Genomic DNA, 22,764 nt, shown 5'->3' on the forward strand with positions numbered 1-22,764 from the left:
CATGCATACAAATAGGTTGTGATTTACTGAATGATTATTCTATCTTGCATAAAATACATTATGATTGACACAATCATATAATAATATTACTGTGAGAAATATGGAAAGCAGTGTCACAATCCTCCTGCACTCCATTGCCCGACTAGCATCGAGGGCCACCGTTGGACCGTTACTGGTACCAGGATTGGCACGCATCTTGTGGTTGACACAGAGGTCCCTTGCTGGACGCTTACTGGCCACCAGTGACCTCCATGGAATCTGTGGGATGCTCTTCAGTCACAGATATCCTGTTCTTCGTCACACTCAAAGGCAAGATTGCCAGTCAGGTCTGTGGTGGTGATTGTGGAGCCGTTGCAGCCCTCGCATTGGCAGTCCTTCTCCCTATGGAGCCTCCAGAGTCATCCTGTCTGGGTCCGTCAGCTGTGGAACAGGATCCAGCTTTGGCTCAGTAAAGGGCCTTGTCTTAGTCTCTGCACAGTGCTGTGTTGTCTGGCTTATCCTTCCCCTTGGTACTGGAGGATTTTAAAGTATACCAAAACCTTTTGTGGCATGTAGCGGTGTCCCTTGGTATCCAAGGAGAATTCTTGCAGGAGAGCACCCACAAATTGGTGGATGTTTGACAGCTGTCTGCTCCCAGGGGAGTTGCCCTCCCTGTCAATGATGCACTCCTTGAACCGGCTCAGGCCCTCTAGAACACGCCATCTTTGGTAATGCCCACAGCTGAGCTCATGGAAAAGTGCTATTTCATTCCTGTTTATGGATTTGAGGGGTTTTACTCCCATTCAGTTCCAAATTCCCTAATCATAATTGCAGTGAATAACAAAACTTGGCAGGCAGGTTTAAGTCCACCCCCAAGGATAGGGACTCTAAATAATTGGACCTCATAGGCAGAAAGATTTACATCACCTCTTTCTTATAGATGCAAATTGCTAACTGGCAAGTCTTGCTGTCCAAGTACTTTTTTATTAACTGGAAAGCTATGTCAAAGTTTGCAGACCAGCTGCCAAAGACCTCACTTGAGGAATTTCTGGTTTTGTCACTGAGGGCTTGTAGCAGGGTGCTGCTGCAAAAGCACCTAATTAGCCCCTGCTCAGCCAGCTTCAATCAAGAGAAATACATTGGGCTTGGTGTAACAGGCATGATGCCTGGCCTGAGGATTGGCTCCACCTGTGGGCCTGACAAGCCAGCAGTTATAAGGGCTGGGAGCCAGTATGAAGGGGGGCTGCTAGGAGAATGGACAGTCTCCTGGCTGCGGGCTGGCTGCTAGCCAAAGAAGAAACTAACCCTGTAAGCCTTGTAAATAGCTCAACACTGGTGGTGGGAGAAGTGTGTGTGTAAATAAAGCCACGGGTGCTGCATAACAGGAAGCCTCTCTGAGCTTTATTGGGGCAGTCAGTGGGCCCCTGAAAGAGGGGCGGGCAGAGGACCCTGGTACAGGGCTGCTTGGTGGCTAAGACATCTTCTCAGTTTGTGCTGGACACCTTGGTCAGGGCGATGGCTACCGCGGTCACCCCTATGATGAGGGCTTCCTGGCTGCAGAGTTCGGGTATTGCCCCGATGTCCAGACTAATGAGGATTTGCCCTTTGGTAGCCAAACATTGTTCTTGGACAAAACTGAGAAGATGCTGCACTCCTTCAAGGTCTCCAGGGCTATCCTGCGGTCCTTGGGGGTATATACACTGGCGGTGCAGAGGTGCCAGTACACCGTCCAGCAGCAGTATCCTCTGCAGCGGATCTTTGGCCAGCCTTCCCTCCTCCAAGGCAACAAATCTACCCCAGAAAGGGTTAGATACCACGGGAGAACATAGTTGGGCCCGGCGTTTAGCCAGTCCACACACTCTCCATCAAATCCTTCCAGGCACCCATTTTGACTCCTTGTTGACCCAGTCATTGCTCCTCTGTCCTCATTTCCCCCCTTTGACAGGCTGACCTGCTTTCACAATGCTTGGGATTTGATCACCACTGACAGCTGGATCCTAAGTACCATCAAATTGGGTTATGCCATCCAGTTCCTCTCCCCATATCCCTGCATCCCTCTTCAGGGATCCCTCTCATGAGACACTGCTCCTCTAGGTAGTCTACTTGCGGCTGACTTTGGGAGAGGTGGAGGAAGTTCCACCAGGACACCAGGGTCATGGCTTAACTTCCTGGTACCCAAATCCAAGGGGGGGGTAAGACCCATCACCAGTCTTCACAGCCTCACCAATTATATTGGGTACATGAGTTTCTGAATGATCACTCTCTAGACTATCGTCCTCGCATTATCTCAGTACGACTGGTGTGTGGTTCCGGACTTTCAGGACGTATACTTCCATCTGGAGATTTTACTGAGCCACAGAAAGTTCCGTCAGTTTGTCATGGTGGAATGCCACTTTCAGTACAGTGCTTCCATTCAGCCTCTCTTTGGCCCCTAGGTTTTGACCAAATGAATGGTCTTTGTTACTATGTATCTCAGGAAGAAGGGAATTCATATTTTTCCTGTATCTGGACAATTGGTTAGTGAGGGACTGATCCAGAGAGGAAGTTCTTGCTCGCATCAGGACCACACTGCACTTGCTTGACCGTCTGGTTCTCATCCCCAACATTGTAAAGTCAATCTTTGCTCCCACTCAAAAAATTGAGTTCGTAGGGGCCCTGTTAGATTCCACAATGTTGAGAGCATTTCTGCTGACTGTTTTCAGACAGGTATTTTTCCCTGAAAAATGAGTGGTCCCTGAAGCCCTGCAGAGATAGTCCATGAGATGATTCTGAACCTCAGGCTAGTGAACAGCTATTGAAGTAATGTTCTCAATGCAGAACTGCCATAGCCTGATGGCCTCTAGGCAGATCAGTCTGGAATGTGCTCCCCTTTGTTGCCAGCTATGGTGGATAGTGTTGGACAGGGAGCCTGGTCTGACTTCTCCTCGAGAGCAGAACTGATAACATTTCCTGTTTTCCAGGCTTCAGGTTAGTTGTTGTGATGCCCCAAGCTATGGAGATGACCCAGAGGTCTCTTGTTTTCAGGCATCTCTGGGTCCATGAACAGACCCAGCTGACCTCCAGCCATGGCACAGACTGCCACCTTCTGCTGTAATTTGGACTCTTATATTAAAGCCAGCAATGAACATAATACACTCTTAGGGTTTGTTTGGTTTTTTGGAACTTATACTAGCCAGATTTTTTGGGACTCTGTTTACAGGCAGTCCTGGACAGAGCCGGTATGGCTAGTTTATAAGGTGTACTGTATTAGATGGGAAAGGTATGTGAGGCTATTAATTGTGGAGTCCCAATCCCTGCTTGTAACAATCAGTGAGTAACCAGTAAAGTTTCATAACTGTTTGTTTTTCTTCTTTTCATGGTGTCCATTTTGCATCTGATGTGGCATTCGATGGAAGGGGCATTAGATGTGCTGGGCGAATGGTGTGGGTTCCACCCTGAACAGAAGCACACAAAAAATAACTTAATAGACCCATGAGCTGGAAATCCCTCCATTCCATATATTTAGTTTAAAAAAAAAAAACATGGCTGCAGAAATTTACCAGGCTCCAGCTCTCGCTGTGGCTCTGGTGCTTACTCAGGTGCCGGTTCTGTAGCCAGAAGGAATAGCCTCTTAAGGGATCCAAAGTCCCCTCCGGCTCCTCTGCCCAAGGTACTGAAGTGGGTCTTCAGCTCTCTGGGGAAAGAAATGGGTCTCCTACCTTCTTCCCAAGTTGAATTGGGGGATTCTTAAAAAGATATTTCATCCCACAAGTAGTGGGACAAAAACACAGAGTAAGACTTATCTACGGGGCTCAAGGCTTTCAACAAAAATGGCCACAAGAGACCCTGCCCTCTCCACAGTTATGCAGGGACTCCTGCAAAGTAGGCACAAAAACGGAAGGAAAACTACAAAAGATGTAAGAACTTTTATCCTCTGTCTCAAACTTCTCATCTGCTGAGGAGGGAGAGAGTTTTTTGATTGAGGCTCTAAGCAGAAAAAGTGTAAAAACACCAGTGGTTTCCCCCCGACTGACTTGCTAATATGTGCAGGAAAATGACATCTACCATACAGCCAGATGAGTTATTAGATGACAAATCAAAGGGCAAATTAATATCTGCTGTCCCAAATCCCAGCCTGAGACAGTGATTCCTCAGCACTCTTCCTTTTGTATATGTAATCAGGAATGAATGGAATACCCTGACAAGGAAAAACATACCAGCAGGCACAAGTTTAGCTTTTTTTTTTTTTTTTTTTTTTAACTCTATCACAGAAATACCACAGATTGATGTTATGGTGGCATAATTAGCAAAGGATATAATAATTCCATCAGAAATGAATTTTTTTCCCCAAAGACGCAACTGAGAGGAAGGTGGGGGGCAACCCTTATGAGGGATTTTGAGGTCTCTCATTGGCTGATCTCAGTGTCCCTGGACACTGCGAGAGCTACAGTATCCTGGTAGTTAGATCTTAAGCCCTAGATGACAAGGACCATCCTGAGTCCAAGTCTACTGTTAAGAAAATATTCCTGCCAACAGCTTTCATCACAGATGCCTCAATGGACTCAATGAGATTCTCAGGGCCATGGCACCCAGCAGCCTGGCGCCACATCTGTGTATTCACCGGGACAGTGAATACCCATGTCAAACAAATCCTGTGATCGTCTGAGTTCATAGGCTCTCATTCAAGTGATTGTTCATGTGTACATTCCACTTTAGGCTCAAAGATGGCGTCTTCTGGTTCCCCTTAATTTAAATACTGCCCTCACGTGAGAAAGCAATGCCCACAAACAGGCACCTAAAATGCCTATACTGCCCTGGGGCAATTGCACATTTCATGAAAATGTGTAATTTGCAAGTCTTTTATATCCAGAACTTGAAAGACAGGGAGGTATTCCTTGTGAGTAAAAACCATTAGCCCGTCACTGAACCCAGGGTCTTTGGACCCCCATACATGGGCTCTTGGATCTGAAGAGTGTGAGCACTGGCTCACTGACTCATAGGGCCTCATCTTCAGTCCTGGTACTGAGGCAGACCAAGCCTGACAAGACACTATCGCCTGAGAAGACACAGGGTGTGAAGAGTTCCAGAGGTAGATCCTTCTATCAAGGGGGCTGTTGGGAGATTCAAACTGATTCATGAATCCAGACCTACGATCCCTCCCATTTAGGAATCATTTAGCCCTTTTCAGGCATCCATGGTCCTTCATCACCATGGCCCAGTCATTGTGTCCATGAGCCACAGCAGGCTATTCTGTCAACTTTCACATAGTGCCTACTTCCAAGCCCTTTCTTCATCCCTCTTCAGGGATCCTTCTCACGAGTATCTATTGCAGGGGTGGCCAGCCTGTGGCTCTGGAGCTGTATGCAGCTCTTTGGAGGTTAATATGCGGCTCCTTGCACAGGCACTGATTCCGGGGCTGGAGCTATAGATGCTGGGGAGTGCTCACTGCTTAACCCCCTGCTCTGCCCCAAGTCCTGCCCCCATTCCATCCCTTCCCCCAAGGCCCCTGCCCTTTCCCTGAGCCTGCCATGCCCTCGCTCCTTCCCCCTCCCCCCCCATAGCCTCCTGCACACATGAAGCAGCTGATTGGGGGGGGGGGGAATGGCACCGATTGGTGGGGGCTCCCGGGAGGCGCTGGGGAGCGGATGTATTACTGTGGCTCTCTGGCAATGTACGTTGGTAAATTCTGCCTCCTTCTCAGGCTCAGGTTAGCCACCCCAGATGTATTATGTCAAGAGATTCTTTTGCTTCTGTCTCTTGGTGCTATAAAGGGACACTCCTCAATATCTGGGTAATGGGTTCTGTAGCAAATACTTCTTTATCCCAATAAAGCCCATGACTTATCTCCCCCAGGACAGGTTTGAGAACTTGACAGCTCTAACTACACAGTTGAAGTCAAATCCAATGACCACAGCATGGACTTGTACTTTGGTGCATGCAATTCTGGTTATTGTCCATGTATACCACCCTCAAGCAGCAAGTGCACATGCCTTTCTGTGCCTGAATTTTTATTTCCATCTCTGTATTGGTGGAAAGACCTGTGAATGCCTTCTGTCCAAAACTATAGTTTTGGATGGCAAGCTCATATGGGGGATCTCCAGGTGCACGGACAGCACAAGAAGTGTGAATGCACATCAGCCTCCTAGAGCTCAGAGCTGTGTGCAGAACTTTGAGTCCTTACTCCCTAGCATCAAGGGACTGACAAGCCAAATAATGACTGAGACTACAATCTCCATTTTCTACATCAGCAAACAGAGTAGGGCAGGGTGTTCCCTGGTATACCAAGAAGCAATCAGATGTGGAACTGGTGCATCAGATGCCAAATTGGCTGTCCATTTACCTGGTCTGCAGACAACCTGAGCAGATGCTTCTCCTCAAACCATGAGTGTGAGATCAAGGACTCCATCCTTCAAGACATCTGTTCCGAATGTGACTCCTTGAATGGTCCTATTTGTAACATAAGAAAAAATATGAAGTGTAAATGCTCTTCGATAGTAGAGGCAGAAGTGCCCTGTCTGATCCTTTTTTAATCTTGTAGACCTGGGGCCTTATGTCTGGTCTGGTCCCGCTTATGCTGGAGTCTGCACTTTTTCACAATTGAAGTTTTCTGCTCAGCATCTGATTTTTCTGTGTTTCCTAGAGGAAGACAAGGATTTTAAAGGGCACCTTGGGAGGAGGTTGACGATGCCACTGGCACTGACCCTGGATTCCTGGGGCTATTGATGCCTGTAACTCGGGATCAGAGTTTGGGCACACTGACTGCTCCATCAAGAAGGCCCTCAGATGGAACTTTCTGGAGCACTGGGTTTGATTTGAGAAAGATCTGCATATTTTGCAGCTATTTGGAATGTGTCCCTCATCGAAGTAGAATAAACACCTTGTGTGGCTGTCATTCAAAAGTATGATGGCCTTGTAGGGGGTGATTCTTAAATCCCAGGCAACTGGTGTTTGAATGTTGAGTGTTTGGTGGCTAAGTTCTTTCCTTGCTAAAGATCCCAAATCCAGGAAGATAAAGCCTAATGCTATCACTGATTTACAAATTGCTATTTATCTAAGAACTACGTACAACAAGAAAACAGGTGTTCTGAGTCTGAGCTGCTCCAGCTTGCATCAGGGGCAGTAAGAAGGACCTTGTTGTGATCAGACAGCTCCATCCTTCATACTCTCACCAAAGCTCACAAGGATGCCATCCCAATGGATCCTGCTGACTAGGATGTTTTCTGATGCATGACGACTGGACACTCAAATACTAGCTGTGGAATGTGTACATGCTTTACACACATCAAACATCAGTTACTATGCCAGTAAGTAACATCTTTCTCAGAGTGCTCTACAAGATAAGGTATAACTTGGACAAGCTCATTTTGATAGCTGTTCTGGTTCCCAGACATGTTAAACCTCTCAAATTCCCAGCCCAAGGTCTCCCCCCTGCTGCTGGTTTGGCTCTTACAGAGTGACTGTAGGTTCCTGCATCCGGATCTGAAGTCTCTACATATCACTGTTTGGCTGCTGGATGGTTGTCCACTGTAGAACAGTCATGCACCTCATCTGTCTGTGATAGTCTGGTAAAGAGTAGGAAGGTCTACAAGGCAGACTTGCCTGGCAAAATGAACAAGGTTTTCATTCTGTTGCTGCCAGAAGTCCCTCATTAGGTACAAATGTCTGATGCTGAAAGTACTAGAATATCTGTTGGAATTGAAACAAAGTGACCCCTACCACCAAGCTCAGTCAAAGTGCATTTACCGTCTGCATTACCATTTACTGCACACTATCTACCAATAAAAAGCCAAACAGTTCCACCCAACTGTAGGGTCTCTTGAAGGGTCTGATTTAAGGATCTGATTCCTCCGTGGGACCTTAACTTTTGGACCTTTTGCACTGCCTCCCTTGTCTCCTGAGCTTATGATGCTTATTCCCTGATACACTTATCAAGTAAAATATCTACCTTGGTTGTGATTGCTTCAGCAAGAAGAGTAGGAGAGATTGATGCATTGACGGCTGACCCTCCTTCTTCGAGTAGCGTCCATACACATGCTCCACTGTAGATGTGCTTGTGTCCCTGCTCTGCTGATTGGAGAAACTCAGTACTAGTGTCCGTTAGGCCCGCACATGCTTTTTGTCTCCTCCGGCCGTGCCAACGTATCTAGTCAGCACACGGGGGCTAATCCCCCTTGGTTCTTTCCCAGCCGACCCGGGCTAGAGATGGAGATATTCACAGTCCATTAGGGCTATTGCTTTCAATTTTGTATTTCTATAGTTAGTCTCCTAGTACTTAATATAGTTATACTTAAAGTTTTTCCCTTTTTCTTATCTTTTCTCCCCCCAAAAATCCTGCTTTTTCCCCGTATTGGAGACCCTTCCCCCAACAGGGTATGTCCGGTTCACCAGGCTTCAAGAGGTGCCTCTCTTGCAAAGAGATGATCCCTGTCGCAGACAAGCACTCCCAATGCATATGCTGCCTCGGAGAAGGCCACATTCAATGAAAGTGTGGTCTCTGCCAGCAACTCAAGCCCAGGTCTTGTAAGAGCTCAAACAGAAGTTCATCTTCATGGAAGCGGCTCTCCGGACCCGCGACACGAGTCACCTGGCAGATGTGAGTCTTCCCCACAGCCCTCAACATCTAAAGGCTGTGGGTTGAGAAACAAGACACTGACCCCACTCCTAAATCATTGAAAAAGAGAGTGAGAAGTCTTCACAGTGAGCCCTGAGATAGCTGCAAACAATCTCCAGAACATTCGGTATCCTCAGTACCATTGGCACCAAGACAATCCCAGCCCGGTACGGCTCACGGAAATCTACAGTAGCAGGTACCCTTGACAAGCCTGTGAACGCAATGGGCACAGGCACCGAGTCAACAGCACTGAGGGACAAGGACAGGAGTAAGCAGGCCACTAAAAAGACATTGCTGGTAGGCGATTCTCCATAGGTACTGTTGTCAGTGCCTCATCCGGCACCAGAGTGATTGGTATGGACAAGATCCCCATCCCCCTGGTACCGCCAATGGCACTGAGTTGGTCAGTACGGAATTCTGGCACTCGAGGGGCCTCCGTGTATCTCCGTGTACCAGAGTCTCCTCTTCACAGTACTGGGACCTCCGCACCGAGTCTTCTCTGCTGTCCTGCCAAGCCCCCCACTCTCTAGTGAGGTCTTGGATAGAGAACTGAAGGAGGTGTCACGTACTTCTCCCAAGCTCCTTATGGTGCCCAATATTAACAGGGCCCCTGAGCCATACCCTCAGATGGCCCCACCAGCATCATCTTGGTATAGCCACCCACTACCATGCTCTATGCCACCACCACCCCAGTGGCTATAAAGGGACCCTTGGGCGGTATATCACCACCTTGTTTCTCAAGCTTCTAGCCCCACCCAAGAACCCTTGGTGCACCCCTTCAACCGTGCCCTTCAGAGCGTCAGAACCTCCAGAAGAAATGCGGAGGAACAGGAGGGTCGTGTTGAGGAAGAGATGACCGTGAAGATCACATCCTCCTCCTTCCTGGGTAAGGCCGTCGTGCTTCCCCCCACCATTTCTGGCTGATGACTTTTGCCTCTTCCGTGACCTAGTGAAGCGAGTGACATGCACTGTTCAGTTACCACTAGAAGAAGTCAGAGACACCCACCATCGTCTCCTTGACATACTCCTTTCATCCTCATCCTCAAAAATCGCCCTACCTATTAATGAAGTCACTCTGGACCCTGCAAAACCCATGTGGCCAACTCCAGTGTTTCAGCATCTACTTGCTTTCAAGCGGGTGAGCAAAAAATATGTCCCAGCGAGGGAGACTGAATTCCTCTTCTCCCACCCTCCATCCACCTCCATCGTGGTGGACACTAATTCCTGCGGCCGTCAACACCAGAAACTATTAGAAACTGAACAATTTTATTGAGCAGCTGCCCGAGTCACACTGCAACTAATTTAAGGCCATTATCCAACAGGGACAGTTTGTGGCCAAGGCTACACTACAGTCTGCCCTCGATACAGCTGACACAGCAGCCACGTCCATCTCCATGGCTGTGGTGGTGGACAAAAGAGAAAATTTAGTTCACAGTCCCAGCACAAACCATGCACCTCCCAATACCCAGCTCAGCATTACTACAAGCCACAGAGAAAGAAAAATAAATTTTCGAGGAGTAAGCCATCTAGCCCGCAGTCTTCTTAGTCCCAGCCATCTATGTCCAAGCACCAATTTTGATGTGTTGGTCAAGGCATTGATAGAACACTCCCCCAACTGCTATAGCTGACCACCACTGTCCAGCCATTTTGCCACCAGCTGGAAGTGTTCTGCAGCACCTGAAAATGCATAATATCGGACCGATGGAGATCATTCACAATGGGCACTCTATCCATTTTACCTCCTGCCCTCTCCACAATATTCTTCCCTGTCCCTCTTCAGGGACCCTTCTCAAAAGAGTTTACTACGACAAGACGTAGATAGTCTCCTCCAGATAGGAGCCGTAGAACCAGTACCTCAACATCTATGAGGCAAAGGGTTCTACTCTCACTATATTTCCTAATAACCAAGAGGAAAGGACGTTGGAGACCCATACTAGACCTCAGAGCTCTGAACAAATTTGTCAAAGCTCAAAAATTCAAGATGGTCACTCTAGCAACAATCATTCCAGCATTGGAACAGGGAGACTGGTTTTTGGTCCTTGATCTTTGTCAAGGTTCCTTCCCCACTCTGAACTCTAGGGTACAGATGTGGGGACCTGCATGAAAACCTCCTAAGCTTACTTTTACCAGCTTAGGTTAAAACTTCCCCAAGGTACAAATTAATTTTACCCTTGGATTTCCACTGCCACCACCAAACTTTATCTGGGTTTACTGGGAAACGTAGTTTGGACACGTCTTTCTCCCCAAAATCCTCCCAACCCTTGCACCCCGCTTCCTGGGGAAGGTTTGGTAAAAATCCTCACCAATTAGCATAGGTGACCACAGACCCAAACCCTTGGATCTTAGAACAATGAAAAAGCATTCAGTTTTCTTACAAGAAGACTTTTAATAGAAGTAAAGGAATCACCTCTGTAAAATCAGGATGGTAGATACCTTACAGGGTAATTAGATTCAAAAGATAGAGAATCCCTCTAGGCAAAACCTTAAGTTACAAAAAAGACACACAGACAGGAATAGTCATTCTATTCAGCACAGTTCTTTTCTCAGCCATTTAAAGAAATCATAATCTAAAACATACCTAGCTAGATTACTTACTAAAAGTTCTAAGACTCCATTCCTGTTCTGTCCCCGGCAAAAGCAGCATACAGACAAACACAGACCCTTTGTTTCTCTCCCTCCTCCCAGCTTTTGAAAGTATCTTGTCTCCTCATTGGTCATTTTGGTCAGGTGCCAGCGAGGTTACCTTTAGCTTCTTAACCCTTTACAGGTGAGAGGATTTTTCCTCTGGCCAGGAGGGATTTTAAAGGGGTTTACCCTTCCCTTTATATTTATGACAATCTTCAAGACACCTTCTTATTTCAGTTCTACCAACTCACAGACAATTCCTCAGATCCACTCTAGGACAAGACTACTACCAGTACAGGGTATTCACCTTCGGGCTGTCATCGGCCCCGAGAGTATTTTCCACAGTTCTCACAGTAGTGGCCACACGCTTACACTCCCAAGGGATCATGATTTACCCTTATCTGGATGATTGCCTCCTCAGAACCTGGCCTCTCCAAGAGGCTCACCGAATCACAGAACTGGGACTACAGATCAACGCTCAATGAAACTCCTGGAATTTATAGTCACCAGCCTCAACTCGTTATAGGCCAGAGCTCTCCTGCCTCAGCATAGATTCTTGTCTCTGGCCACACTCCTAGAGACCATTCAAAGCAGTCTGCAAATATCAGCCAGACACTGCCTCCAACTCTTGGGGCATATGGCAGCGGGCACAAGGGTAATACATCAGGCCAGGCTTCCCGTGCAATGTCTCCAGATGTGGTTCAGCTCAGTTTACGGATCAAAGAGGGACAGACTAGACAAACCCCTGTCACCACCCACCAGGATCAAAAACTCCTTAGATTAGTGGAAAGACCCAGCCAACATTTGCAAAGGGATTCTCTTCTCACAACCACCTACCCCATTGTTGGTTCTCACCACCGATGTATTGCTCATAAGGTGGGGTTCACATCTAAATGACCTCACGATACAGAGATATCCTTTTACATCAACCTCCTTGAGGTAAGGGCCGTCAGGAATGCCTGTGTGCATTTCCTCCCCCCGATCAAAGGATCTCACACGAGAGGCCTAACAGACAACATAGCCTGTGTGTACTACATAAATTGACAAGGGGGAGCCAGGTCACCTTTGTGGGGGATAGGGATTCCAAGTGTCCCTTCCCTGAATTTTTGTGTAAATCACTTGGTGGTGGCAGTAATACCATCCAAGGACAAGGAAAAGAATTTGTGTCTGGGGAAAGTTTTAACCTAAGCTGGTAGAATATAAGCCTAGGGGGTCTTCCATGCGGGTCCCCACATCTGTACCCCAGAGTTCAGTGTGTGTGTGGGGGGGGGAACCCTGATAGTTCCTATCTCAGAAATTTATAGAGTGGCGACATGGGCGTCTGTCCACACCTTCGCAGAACATTATGTGATCACTGGGGACTCTGCCTCTGATGCTCTCTTTGGCTCCACAGTATTGTCATCTGTAACTGATCTGACTCTGAAGTCCCAACCCGCCAATAGGGATATTACACAGGTGTCATCTACAGTAGAGCACCCATAGGGACACTACTTGAAGAAGAATTTACTCACCTTGTGCAATAATGATGGTTCTTTGAGATGTGTGTCCATATGGATGCTCCACAGTCCACCTTCCTACCCTCTACTTCAGAGTTTTTGTCATTGACTCTGCAGTAGAGAAGGAACGGAGGGGTGTTAGCTCATGTGCGCTGACTAGCCTTGTAGCAAGGCACGAGGAGAAACAACCCATGTACGGGCTTAATGGACATTGCTACCGAAGTTCTCCGATCAGCAGCGCAGGAATGCAAGCACACTCATAGGGGGACATATCTTAAAGAACCATTGTTATGCACAAGGTGAGTAACTTCTTATGCAGCCTTCTATCCAGACAATGTGTCCTTAAGAGCATATCCAAACTTCTTTCCAAAGGTAGTCATAGAGTTTCTTTTGACCAACAAATCCACCTGCCAGAGTTCTTTCCTAAAACTTCATGTCTCCAAGGTGGAAGCCACTCTGCACAATTGAGATGTTGGAAAGGCATTCTGTTTGCAGAGAACAAACAAAACCGTTCATGTCTTTACCTAGACTGCTTCCATTACAGAGAGGCTGGAAGGCAAAGCCATATCAATCCAGAGACTATTGAACTGGATTTTTGATTGCATGAGGACTTGCTGTGGAGTGGCCAATCTGCGATCCCACCCCATTTGAGATCACTCCATCAGGACTCAAGCAGCCTCAGCAGTATTGTTAGGGAACACACATATTTCTGACATAAGCAAAGCAGCCACCTGAGGATCCATTCACATGTTCACAAAACAGTGCTATTACTGAAGCATGCAAGCTGAATGCTGTGTTTGCAAGGCTGTGCTGTAGCATGTTCTTCTGAAGACTCTAAGCTTCCTCAGCCATTGCATCCTTTCACTCGAAGAGAATGAGATGTCACATATCTACAATAACTGGAGGAGTTCAAGGTTTTTGTCCATATACTCACATTCCACAACCAGTCCTCCATTTCCTCGACCTCAGAGTCCTCTACTCAGGATTCTGCAGTTGGGACAAAACTGAGAGGCGGTGGGCACGCTCTGCCCTTTTATGCCCTTGTCATTAAGCACAAAGATTCTCGGGGTACATGAGCACCATACAGACACTGCTGGCCAAAAGACTCTGAACTGAAGTCCATAGATTCCATACACGCCATTAGTGAAATGTGCATGTGGGCAACACATCTGAAACTCCAGTTGCAGTACAGGTGAGAAACCAGATGTCTCCTGGTTTGGAGACAAATTGGATAAGATACTTAGTGCATCCATACCAAATCAGTCCTTCCTATTGCCATAAAGTGCCTTGAGAAGGCACAGGAAGTCTTAACTGGTAGAAATGCTCCTTTTGTCCAGAAGTACTAGTCACAGACATTCCAAAGTTTGGATGGCCGGTACATCACAGGAAAACTGTGGAACTGTGACTCAGATAGTAAATCCAGAGGTGTCAGCAAAACCCCTAAGAGCACACCATGGCAGTCTGAGTCTAGGAGACACAATATCCCACTTCTCAAGAGAATGGTCTCTCTTAACCAGGGATAAATAGATGAAAGGAGCTAAGGGCTCCATCCCATCCCTTCTTAATCCAATCACCCATTTTGAAAAATCCTATCAAATACAAGCTCTCAAAAGATCTCACATCTTTTGGATATAAAAACATACAATTGATTCCCTCAGACTAAAGGTTCTTAAGTGTATACTTTGAATTCGTCTTTGTCCAGAAAGGCAGAGGAGGGATCAGAGCTGTCCTGGGTTTCAAGTCTTCAGTCTTAACTAACCCAAAAAATTTAGTGTCAACAAACTTGCTTTTCTCTACTAAAGTCTTTTTTTCCTGATTATTAATATTTTAATACCAGTTTTAGTATGGGTTCTTGAGGGGGCAGTGCTATTAATCTCCTTTAATATTGAGTATTGATAATTTATTTCTGCACATGGTTTTGTTTTTATGCAATGTTTGTTTCATGACAGAATCCTACCTCTTGCTCTGTGACTTAGATTTTACAAAAGCTAATGTTTGTCACAAAGACTATTTTGTAAACAAAGTAAATTTTATCTGCCTATTTGTTATCCACTGCTCTGATTTTCTCAAAAACTGTAAATGTTTGGAGGGGCACAATTTTCTAGAATCTGAGCGAGTTTGTACCTATCATATTATATTTTCATAGGCTATTTTATGTCAGTATCTGTCAATTCATTAAAATACAAACATTCTGTGGAACCACAGAATTCTGCCTGCTAGAAACCTGCCTGGTCACCTGACAGCTTGCCCACCTGGCTCTTAGTCAGCATGTGCTTCCAGGGTCCCAGTTCCTCATTCATTTGCCTGGTGGGTTGATGGTGAGCTCAGTCTGGAAGTCTTGGGAGTCCCAGGACCCTAGGACTCTTCGCAAATGGGAGCCTATAGTCTAGGGCTCTTGGCAGAAGTGGATGGGAAACTGTAATTCTGTTTCATGGAGAATCTCAGAAGTTTTGATTTCCATTCCATATTAGAACAGAACCAGATTTTGACATCTGTCTTCTGCAAATCAGACTTACCATTCTCCACCTAGTTCTGTTGGCTACCTTTCAATCCTTTCATATACAAGCTAATGTTAATGATAGCTATCGTGGTTATGGTACAGAATACAGTATAGTCACCGCCACCAAAATAAAAGCTCTTTAATTTTCTGTTTGCTTCAGTTTCTGTGGAAAATTTTCCCTAAGTTCAGGAATCCTATGTTGATGCTTACAGAATGTCAAAAGTGCATATTAACAAGCTTTTACTATGTTTTCAATATATATCAAAGATACTTATAGTATACTATTAACTGCCACATAATAGTGAAGCTTTTCTTGTTTTCAGAGTGCTCTCTTTTACACCCAAAAGAAGTGTGCTGGAGCAGGATGTGGACAGCCGACGGATTGTGCCGGAACAGGACGTGGCCAGTCCACATAGCTTATTAATGGGAGAAAATTTCACAGACATTTGCAATAGCTCTCAAATGATTTTGGAAAATAATCAGTGTGGTAAGTATTTCTACCATTTTTTGGTAAATTGTGAAAACTTGAAAAACAAATTTCCATGAAAAGATAAAATATAGGTGAAGGTTGAATCTTTAAATTATGACATACTGAAAAATGTATGCAATATGTAACCATCTTCATTTCCAGTTTAAACTGCTTTTTACCAAAAAAAAAATCCCAGGTTTTAAAAAAAAGTATCATTTGTGTTTTTCCGATTTTTTCACTGTACTTTTATATCATTCAAATATATAAAATAACTTGTTTTATTAGGAAAATACAATACATTTCATGAGACACACGTATTATGTGATACATTGGTCTGTGTAAAAAGAAAAGGAGTACTTGTGGCACCTTAGAGACTAACCAATTTATTTGAGCATAAGCTTTTGTGAGCTACAGCTCATGTTGAAATAAGGCTATGTATTACTCTAGAAGATACACACAATAAACAAAGAGGTATGCACACAAGCTCTGACGTAGGTGCTCATCTGAACGTACTGATGAATCTCATGCCCACCATGTACACATTTCAAGCTGGTAGCAGATAATGGTTTAAAGATCTGGCACGCTGAAATGAAAAGAAAATGAAAATCTGTATCAGAATACATTTCAGAACACAAAGCAATATTTGAAAGTTTAAAAAAAAGGAAAAATGAGAAAAGGATGAAGCAGAGTGTATGTGCTGCAAATTGTGTGGCCCAATTATTAAATGTAAATATTAATAGGCTAATGGTTCTAAGTCTACAACAGTAAACTCTTTATTCAAATGCAAAGTTTTATTTGGAGATCAGAGATATATTGTTCTTTTAAACTCAGAGGTGGCTTTGTGTTTTGAGTTCTGTTTTAGCTTGGCAGAAAACCACATTTAATTCCATTAATCAAAGTATTAATCTACTGACTACTTTTTCCCCATCCTTCCATCCACCAAAATAAATCCCGATATTTGCCCAGAAAAATTAAGTTTTTTCCCACCAATCTTCACCAGTTTTTGTTGTTGTAGTAATAAACCAATAAATTCAGAGGAAAAAATAAATAAAATAAAATCTGAAAACAAAGGTCCCTAGCAATGTTAATATTCTGAACTGCTGCAGTGAAGCAGTAGATACAGTAGATATACTGTAGATTACTTGGTAATGTACACTAATGTGGGATTCTTCCAATTCTGCTGCACAGCTGCTCTCCTCATTCAATATTAATGTGTAGTACCTCCTAACTGTGGATTTCAAAGGCATTCCAATGTTACTGGAGGCTCCAGGACAAAGTCCTGCCCTTCAGCTCAGGCCACCAGATTTTTGCCTCCTGTGGCAGAACAAGTTGATGGTTCCATTTCTCCTAATCATTTTGGTTTATAACTTTAATTTTTATTTGTTTTTCTTGCAGTAGAGACTTCATTTTGACTTCTAGCTCCTCTCTCCCTCTCCTGAGGTGAGGAATTACTGCGGTATTGAGGCTCTAATTTTGGCTTCTCTGATACAGCACCTCTTGGGTGTGAGCAGGCTCCTTCTGCCCCTCACTTAGGCAGCAGTGGAGCCCTGCAAGCATTGAGCCATGTCCAAGAGGTGCTATAGGTGGCTTTCCAGGAGCCTCGGAAGGCAAGGTGTGCCCTGCAGCCACAAGTTGTCAATCCTTGCTCTGCTAGGATATGGGCTTAAAAGGCAGAGTTATGTCCTGCAGCTGTAAGCCACCAACCCTTGCACTGGTACGGCATAGAGTTTTGAATTGGAGAGAGGTATAGGTCCTCAAAACATGCATAAAGCAGCAACTCCATTGTGGGAGGTTAGATCAGGAGCATGAGCATTCTCACAGAGGGGAGAAACCCTCACAGCCTGCTCAAGGATAAGTCTTGCAAACTCTAGAGAATCCCAAAAAGGCAAAAGCAAGCATCGCCTTAATAAGGTGTCAGTTCATTTTGTTGATTAGCAAGTGGTGTAAATGTCAGCGTTTAAACCCTGACTTCCTTTGTCTTCCCACCCCGAGGGAAATGTTTGCTTGAACCTTTTCCCCTCCACAGAAGTTCTTTCATAGTGTTCTGTATTGGTCTTACTGACCCTCCCCCATCTGATAGCATGTCTGGGCATGCTAAGAAGCCTGTTACTCCTGTGAGGATTTGCATCAGGTTTGTTGATCAATATATGCAGGTTAACATATACATGTAATAATTAGGGCTGTCAATTGCAGTTAACGCATGTGATTAACTCAAAAAAATTAATCGTGATTACAAAAATTAATCACAATTAATCATACTTAAAACAATAGAATGCCAATTGAAATTTATTAAATATTTTTGCATGTTTTTCTACATTTTCAATGTTGATTTCAGTTACAATGCAGAACACAAAGTTCATAGTGCTCACTTTATATTATTATTTTTGGTTACAAATATATGCACTGTTAAAATGATAAATAAAAGAAATAGTATTTTTCAGTTCACTTCATACAAGTACAGAGAGCCTCTGCTGGCTCATTACAGAAGCAGCTTTGCCTCTCCTGGAATTGACACCACCTCATCTACTGTTGGGAGTGGACTACATCCACCCTGATAGAATTGGCCCTGTCAACACTGGTTCTCTACTTGTGAGGTAACTCCCTTCTCTTCTTGTGTCAGTGTATTTATGTCAGCATCTGTAACTTTCACGTCATGCATCTAAAAAAGTGAGGTTTTTACCCACGAAAGCTTTTGCTCAGATAAATCTGTTAGTCTTTAAGGTGCCACCGGACTCCTTGTTTTTGTGGATACAGACTAACACAGCTACCCCCAATACATGACATTAAATGGTATTCTACACCACTGGTGGGCAACCTGCAGCACGCGGCCCATTAGGGTAATCTGCTGGTGGGCCTTGAGATTGTTTGTTTACATTGACCGTCCAGAGGCACGGCTGCCTTTAGCTCCCAGTGCACGTGGTTTGTTTTTCACAGCGAATGGGAGCTGCAGGAAGCAGCACAGGCATAGCATTTATTCCCCAAGTTTAAATCAATTTAAACATCAGAGCCAATCTTTGGGAGTACTAGCAGTCTTGTGGGCAGAGAAGACTGCTATATCTCCTATATCTCCTATAGCAATATCTGTTAGGCTGTCCTGTGGCCAATGGTGTGGAAATTCACCAAATTCTACAAATTGATCATCCAGTCTTCAACCAGTGATGTTTGTGGCAGAAATTTTCTCTACATCATAATTAGGGCTGTTAAGCGATTAAAAAAATTAATCGCAATAAATCGCGCTGTTAAACAATAGAATACCATTTATTTTAAATATTTTTGGATGTTTACTGCATTTTCAATTACAACACAGAATACAAAGTGTACAGTGATCACTTTATTTTTGATTACAAATATTTGCACTGTAAAAAAAAAATTGTATTTTTCAATTCACCTCATACAAGTACTGTCGTGCAATCTCTTTTATCATGAAAGTTGAACTTACAAATGTAGAATTATGTACAAAAAACCTGCATTCAAAAACAAAACAATGTAAAACTTTAGCGCCTACGAGTCCACTCAGTCCTGCTTCTTGTTCAGTCAATCACTCAGACATACAAGGTTGGTTACAATTTGCAGGAGATAGTGCTGCCTGCTTCTTGTTTACAATGTCACCTGAAAGTGAGAACAGGCATTCACATGGCACTTTTGTAGCCAGCATTGCAAGATATTTACATGCCAGATATGCTAAACATTCGTATGCCCCATCTGGCATGTAAATATCTTGCAACGCTGGCTACAAAAGTGCCATGTGAACGCCTGTTCTCCCTTTCAGGTGACATAGTAAATAAGAAGCAGGCAGCATTAGCTCCCATCAATGTAAACAAACTTGTTTGTCTTAGCAATTGGCAGGATAAGAAGTAGGACTGAGTGGACTTGTAGGCTCTAAAGATTTACGCTGTCTTGTTTTTGAGTGCAGTTACACTTGCACAATAAAGAGAGTGCACTTCAATACTTGTATGAGGTGACATGAAAAATACTATTTCTTTTGTTTATCATTTTTACAGTGCATATATTTGTAATCAAAAAATAATATAAAGTGAGCATTGTGAACTTTGTATTCTGTGTTGTAATTGAAATCAATATTAAAAATGTAGAAAAACATCCAAAATATTTAATAAATTTCTATTGATATTCTATTGTTATAAGTGCGATTAATTTTTTTAGTTAATTGCGTGAGTTAACTGCAATTAATTGACAGCCCTAACCATAATGCCTTACTAAGGTGAAGATGAGCGTATTTATTTTCCTAATATTTGGATATCCAGAGTGAAAAGGATGCTGCTACTTCTCACTCTGGATGCACGCGGTTGTGGAAATCCCATCATAACAGATCTGTGGACCTTAGTATAATGAATAATAGGAAATTTATCCAAGTTTACCTGATAATTACCTTTCTTTGAATAATAGGGCCACAAATGTGGCCTACCCTGGAAATAAGGGGACAGTATGGAATCAGCTAGAGATAGAAATTGACGTGCAAAGTACATAGAATCATAGACTTTAAGGTCAGAAGGGGCCATTATGGTTGTCTAGTCTGACCTCCTGCACAACGCAGGCCATAGAGTCTTACCCACCCACTCCTGTAACAAACCCCTTACCTATGTCTGAGCTATTGAAGTCCTCAAATCGTGGTTTAAAGACTTCAAGGTGCAGAGAATCCTCCAGCAAGTGACCTATGCCCCACGCTGCAGAGGAAGTTTATTTTGTTAAGGAAAATTCTTCCCATCCTCTGTAGTTGGAGAAATTGTGCTAACTGTAGTTCGAAAAATGTCAACTATCACTGAGTTAGAAATGTCGGATGAAATTATCCTGTGTATGGAAGTTGTCTCAACTGGCATGTACTTCAGGGATCAGAATATTCTCCTGCTTTACTTGGTTCTGCTTCCAAAATGCAACCATGCTGAAGTACCCATCATAAGTATTCTTTATTACTAAAAGGAAGGAAATTTTCAGATAAGGTTGGGTACATTTTCCTCTTCTGTTTATATTAGTAGCACTATGAATTTGTTCTGTGCTGTTTTACAAGCCATGTGTGATCTCTTTTCAAATTACTAAATCCCATAATTTGAAGAGTTAAATTCAGTACAGGGCTGTGTACTGTTCTAGGTTGTTTTAATATCTTTATGGCTGCATGGTGCATTTTTCTTCTTTCATAGCCTTTTGTCCAACAGTGCTGGGTCTGATTTTGGTACCTTTTAATGCAAAATACAATGGTTTCCTTTTTAATTAGTGATTCGTCGTAGTTTGCATGTAAATGGATTTAAAAACATTCCAAAGTAGTAATAACCAGTCTGAAAGAAAATAAATATTTGATAATCCTAACTTGGATACAGTTGAATTCTCTCTTCTTCACCTTGCAACAGACTTCAGCGATGAAATTTACATGATAACTTTGGTGGAGTAAATTAATACTATATGCTGAATAAAATATATCGTTTTTAATTTAGATGCTATAGCTGAACTTAAAGCAGAAGAATCTACACAGCATCATCGTAAATGGTACTGGAATTTAAATTTGTATTAATGCAAACTTTTTGTAGTGAGAAAATGTGTTATCTGCTTCATCTTTCAGTTTTTAATGTGAACTTAGTGCTCCTGAAAGGTGTGAGATTTGACAACCCTGATTATTGAAATCTTCAATTTACCCACACAACAGGTACAATACAGTGGTAGTTCTAGTTACTCCTCTCTGCTTTCACCAATATGCCACAGCCCTGAACTACTAAGGGTGTAAGTTTACCATGTTCTCCTTGCCCATTCAGATTTTGATTTATGTTCTGAGACTGCCAATAAGGATGCCAGTTATGTGGTGATATTTGTCATGTAATGTCTCCATACTAGGAAATGGATTGAAACAAACATTCATTTCTCATCAGTCAGCAAACAGTCATAAGATAGTATCAGCTTTAGTCACAGCGAGCCTGGGCTGGATTTGAATCGTCAACCTGGATATTAAAGACTTTCTCCCATCAGAAATCCTCTGAGCTGTCAACGCAGTCCTTCCCCACTCATTATTTGTTTCTAATTAGATGAATTTGTTTATTTTTCCTAAAAAGATTCTTTCAGAAACATAACTGAAATTTTTTTCAACACTATAAATGAGCATAGCAATTTAGAGTCCATAGAATAAGACCCCTTTCCTTGAATATATACAATATAGTTACTGTAATCTTGTGCCAAAGCTGCAGAAGAAAGATTTTAAAATTCTGATACTTTGGCTAGGTGAGAAAGGCAAAGAGGAGGTCCTTTTTTTCTATGATTGCATAGGCAAAACTCGGACATCAAAAAATATTCACATTGTGGATAGTCTAGTTCATTCAAATTTTGCTGCTGGTTTGTGTACCTCTCATTATGAGATAATTATGTGATGCTTTGTGGAAAAGATTGATCAGGTATAGTTTGAGCTGTGTACTTTCATGCAGACAGAGCAAGATCTTGGGGGCATAAATTCTAAATCCTTTGTCAGTTTGAGTCAAAGTCGCTCTTCGAGATACTGTAGCTGCTGAGAAAAGCTTGTGCCACAACCTGTGCCTTGGACCCTTATTCTTCCTGACAGTTGGAAGCCAGCAAGTATAATTGATCATGAGGTGTTTTTGACTGGTTTGCAGACTTCAGTGAGAGTTGATGGGTTTCTCCTTCAGTGGCTTCTTTTTCTCTCAGAAACATCTTAGTGGTTAGTTGGGGAAAATAGCTGCTCTTCTGTACAAACTCTGGAGTGTCATATTGCAGGGTGCTATTGTCATTCTTATTCAGCGTGATGTGACGTTATTGGTGAAAGTCAGTGATAAGAAATGGAAGCATGACATTTTCAGACCACACCAAACTTTGTCTCACTCTGGTCTAACTCTGACATTGCAGTTAAGGGCCTTTGCCTATGTCTAGTGGAGATTGGGGAGTGGATGACAGGTAGCTGGCTGAAGCTCAATCCATACATGACCGAAATGACCATAGCACCATAGAAATTAAGGGCGGGGAGGGGACCTCAGTAGGTCATCTAGTCCAGCTCTCCGTGCCTTGGGAGGACCAAGTTTACTTAGGCCATCCCTGATAGGCATTTGCCAACCTGTTGTTAAAAGCCCCCCAATGACGGGGATTCCAAAACCTCCCT

General features: G+C 43.7%; 1 protein-coding gene across 6 annotated transcripts in view; it reads left to right on the plus strand.

Annotated features, from left to right (window-relative positions):
• The window catches only part of TDRD12 (tudor domain containing 12), a 121,018-nt gene that overhangs the window by 87,531 nt on the left and 10,723 nt on the right, over positions 1-22,764 (plus strand). For all 6 annotated transcript variants that reach the window (XM_043526345.1, XM_037877966.2, XM_043526343.1 and 3 more), the window contains 2 exons: positions 15,514-15,677; positions 21,104-21,155. In XM_043526345.1, coding sequence (XP_043382280.1) covers positions 15,514-15,677; positions 21,104-21,155 — 216 coding nt within the window. The remainder of the gene's footprint in view (positions 1-15,513; positions 15,678-21,103; positions 21,156-22,764) is intronic.

This window comes from Chelonia mydas, chromosome 12 (assembly GCF_015237465.2).
Source record: "Chelonia mydas isolate rCheMyd1 chromosome 12, rCheMyd1.pri.v2, whole genome shotgun sequence".
Taxonomy (NCBI): Eukaryota; Metazoa; Chordata; order Testudines; family Cheloniidae; genus Chelonia; species Chelonia mydas.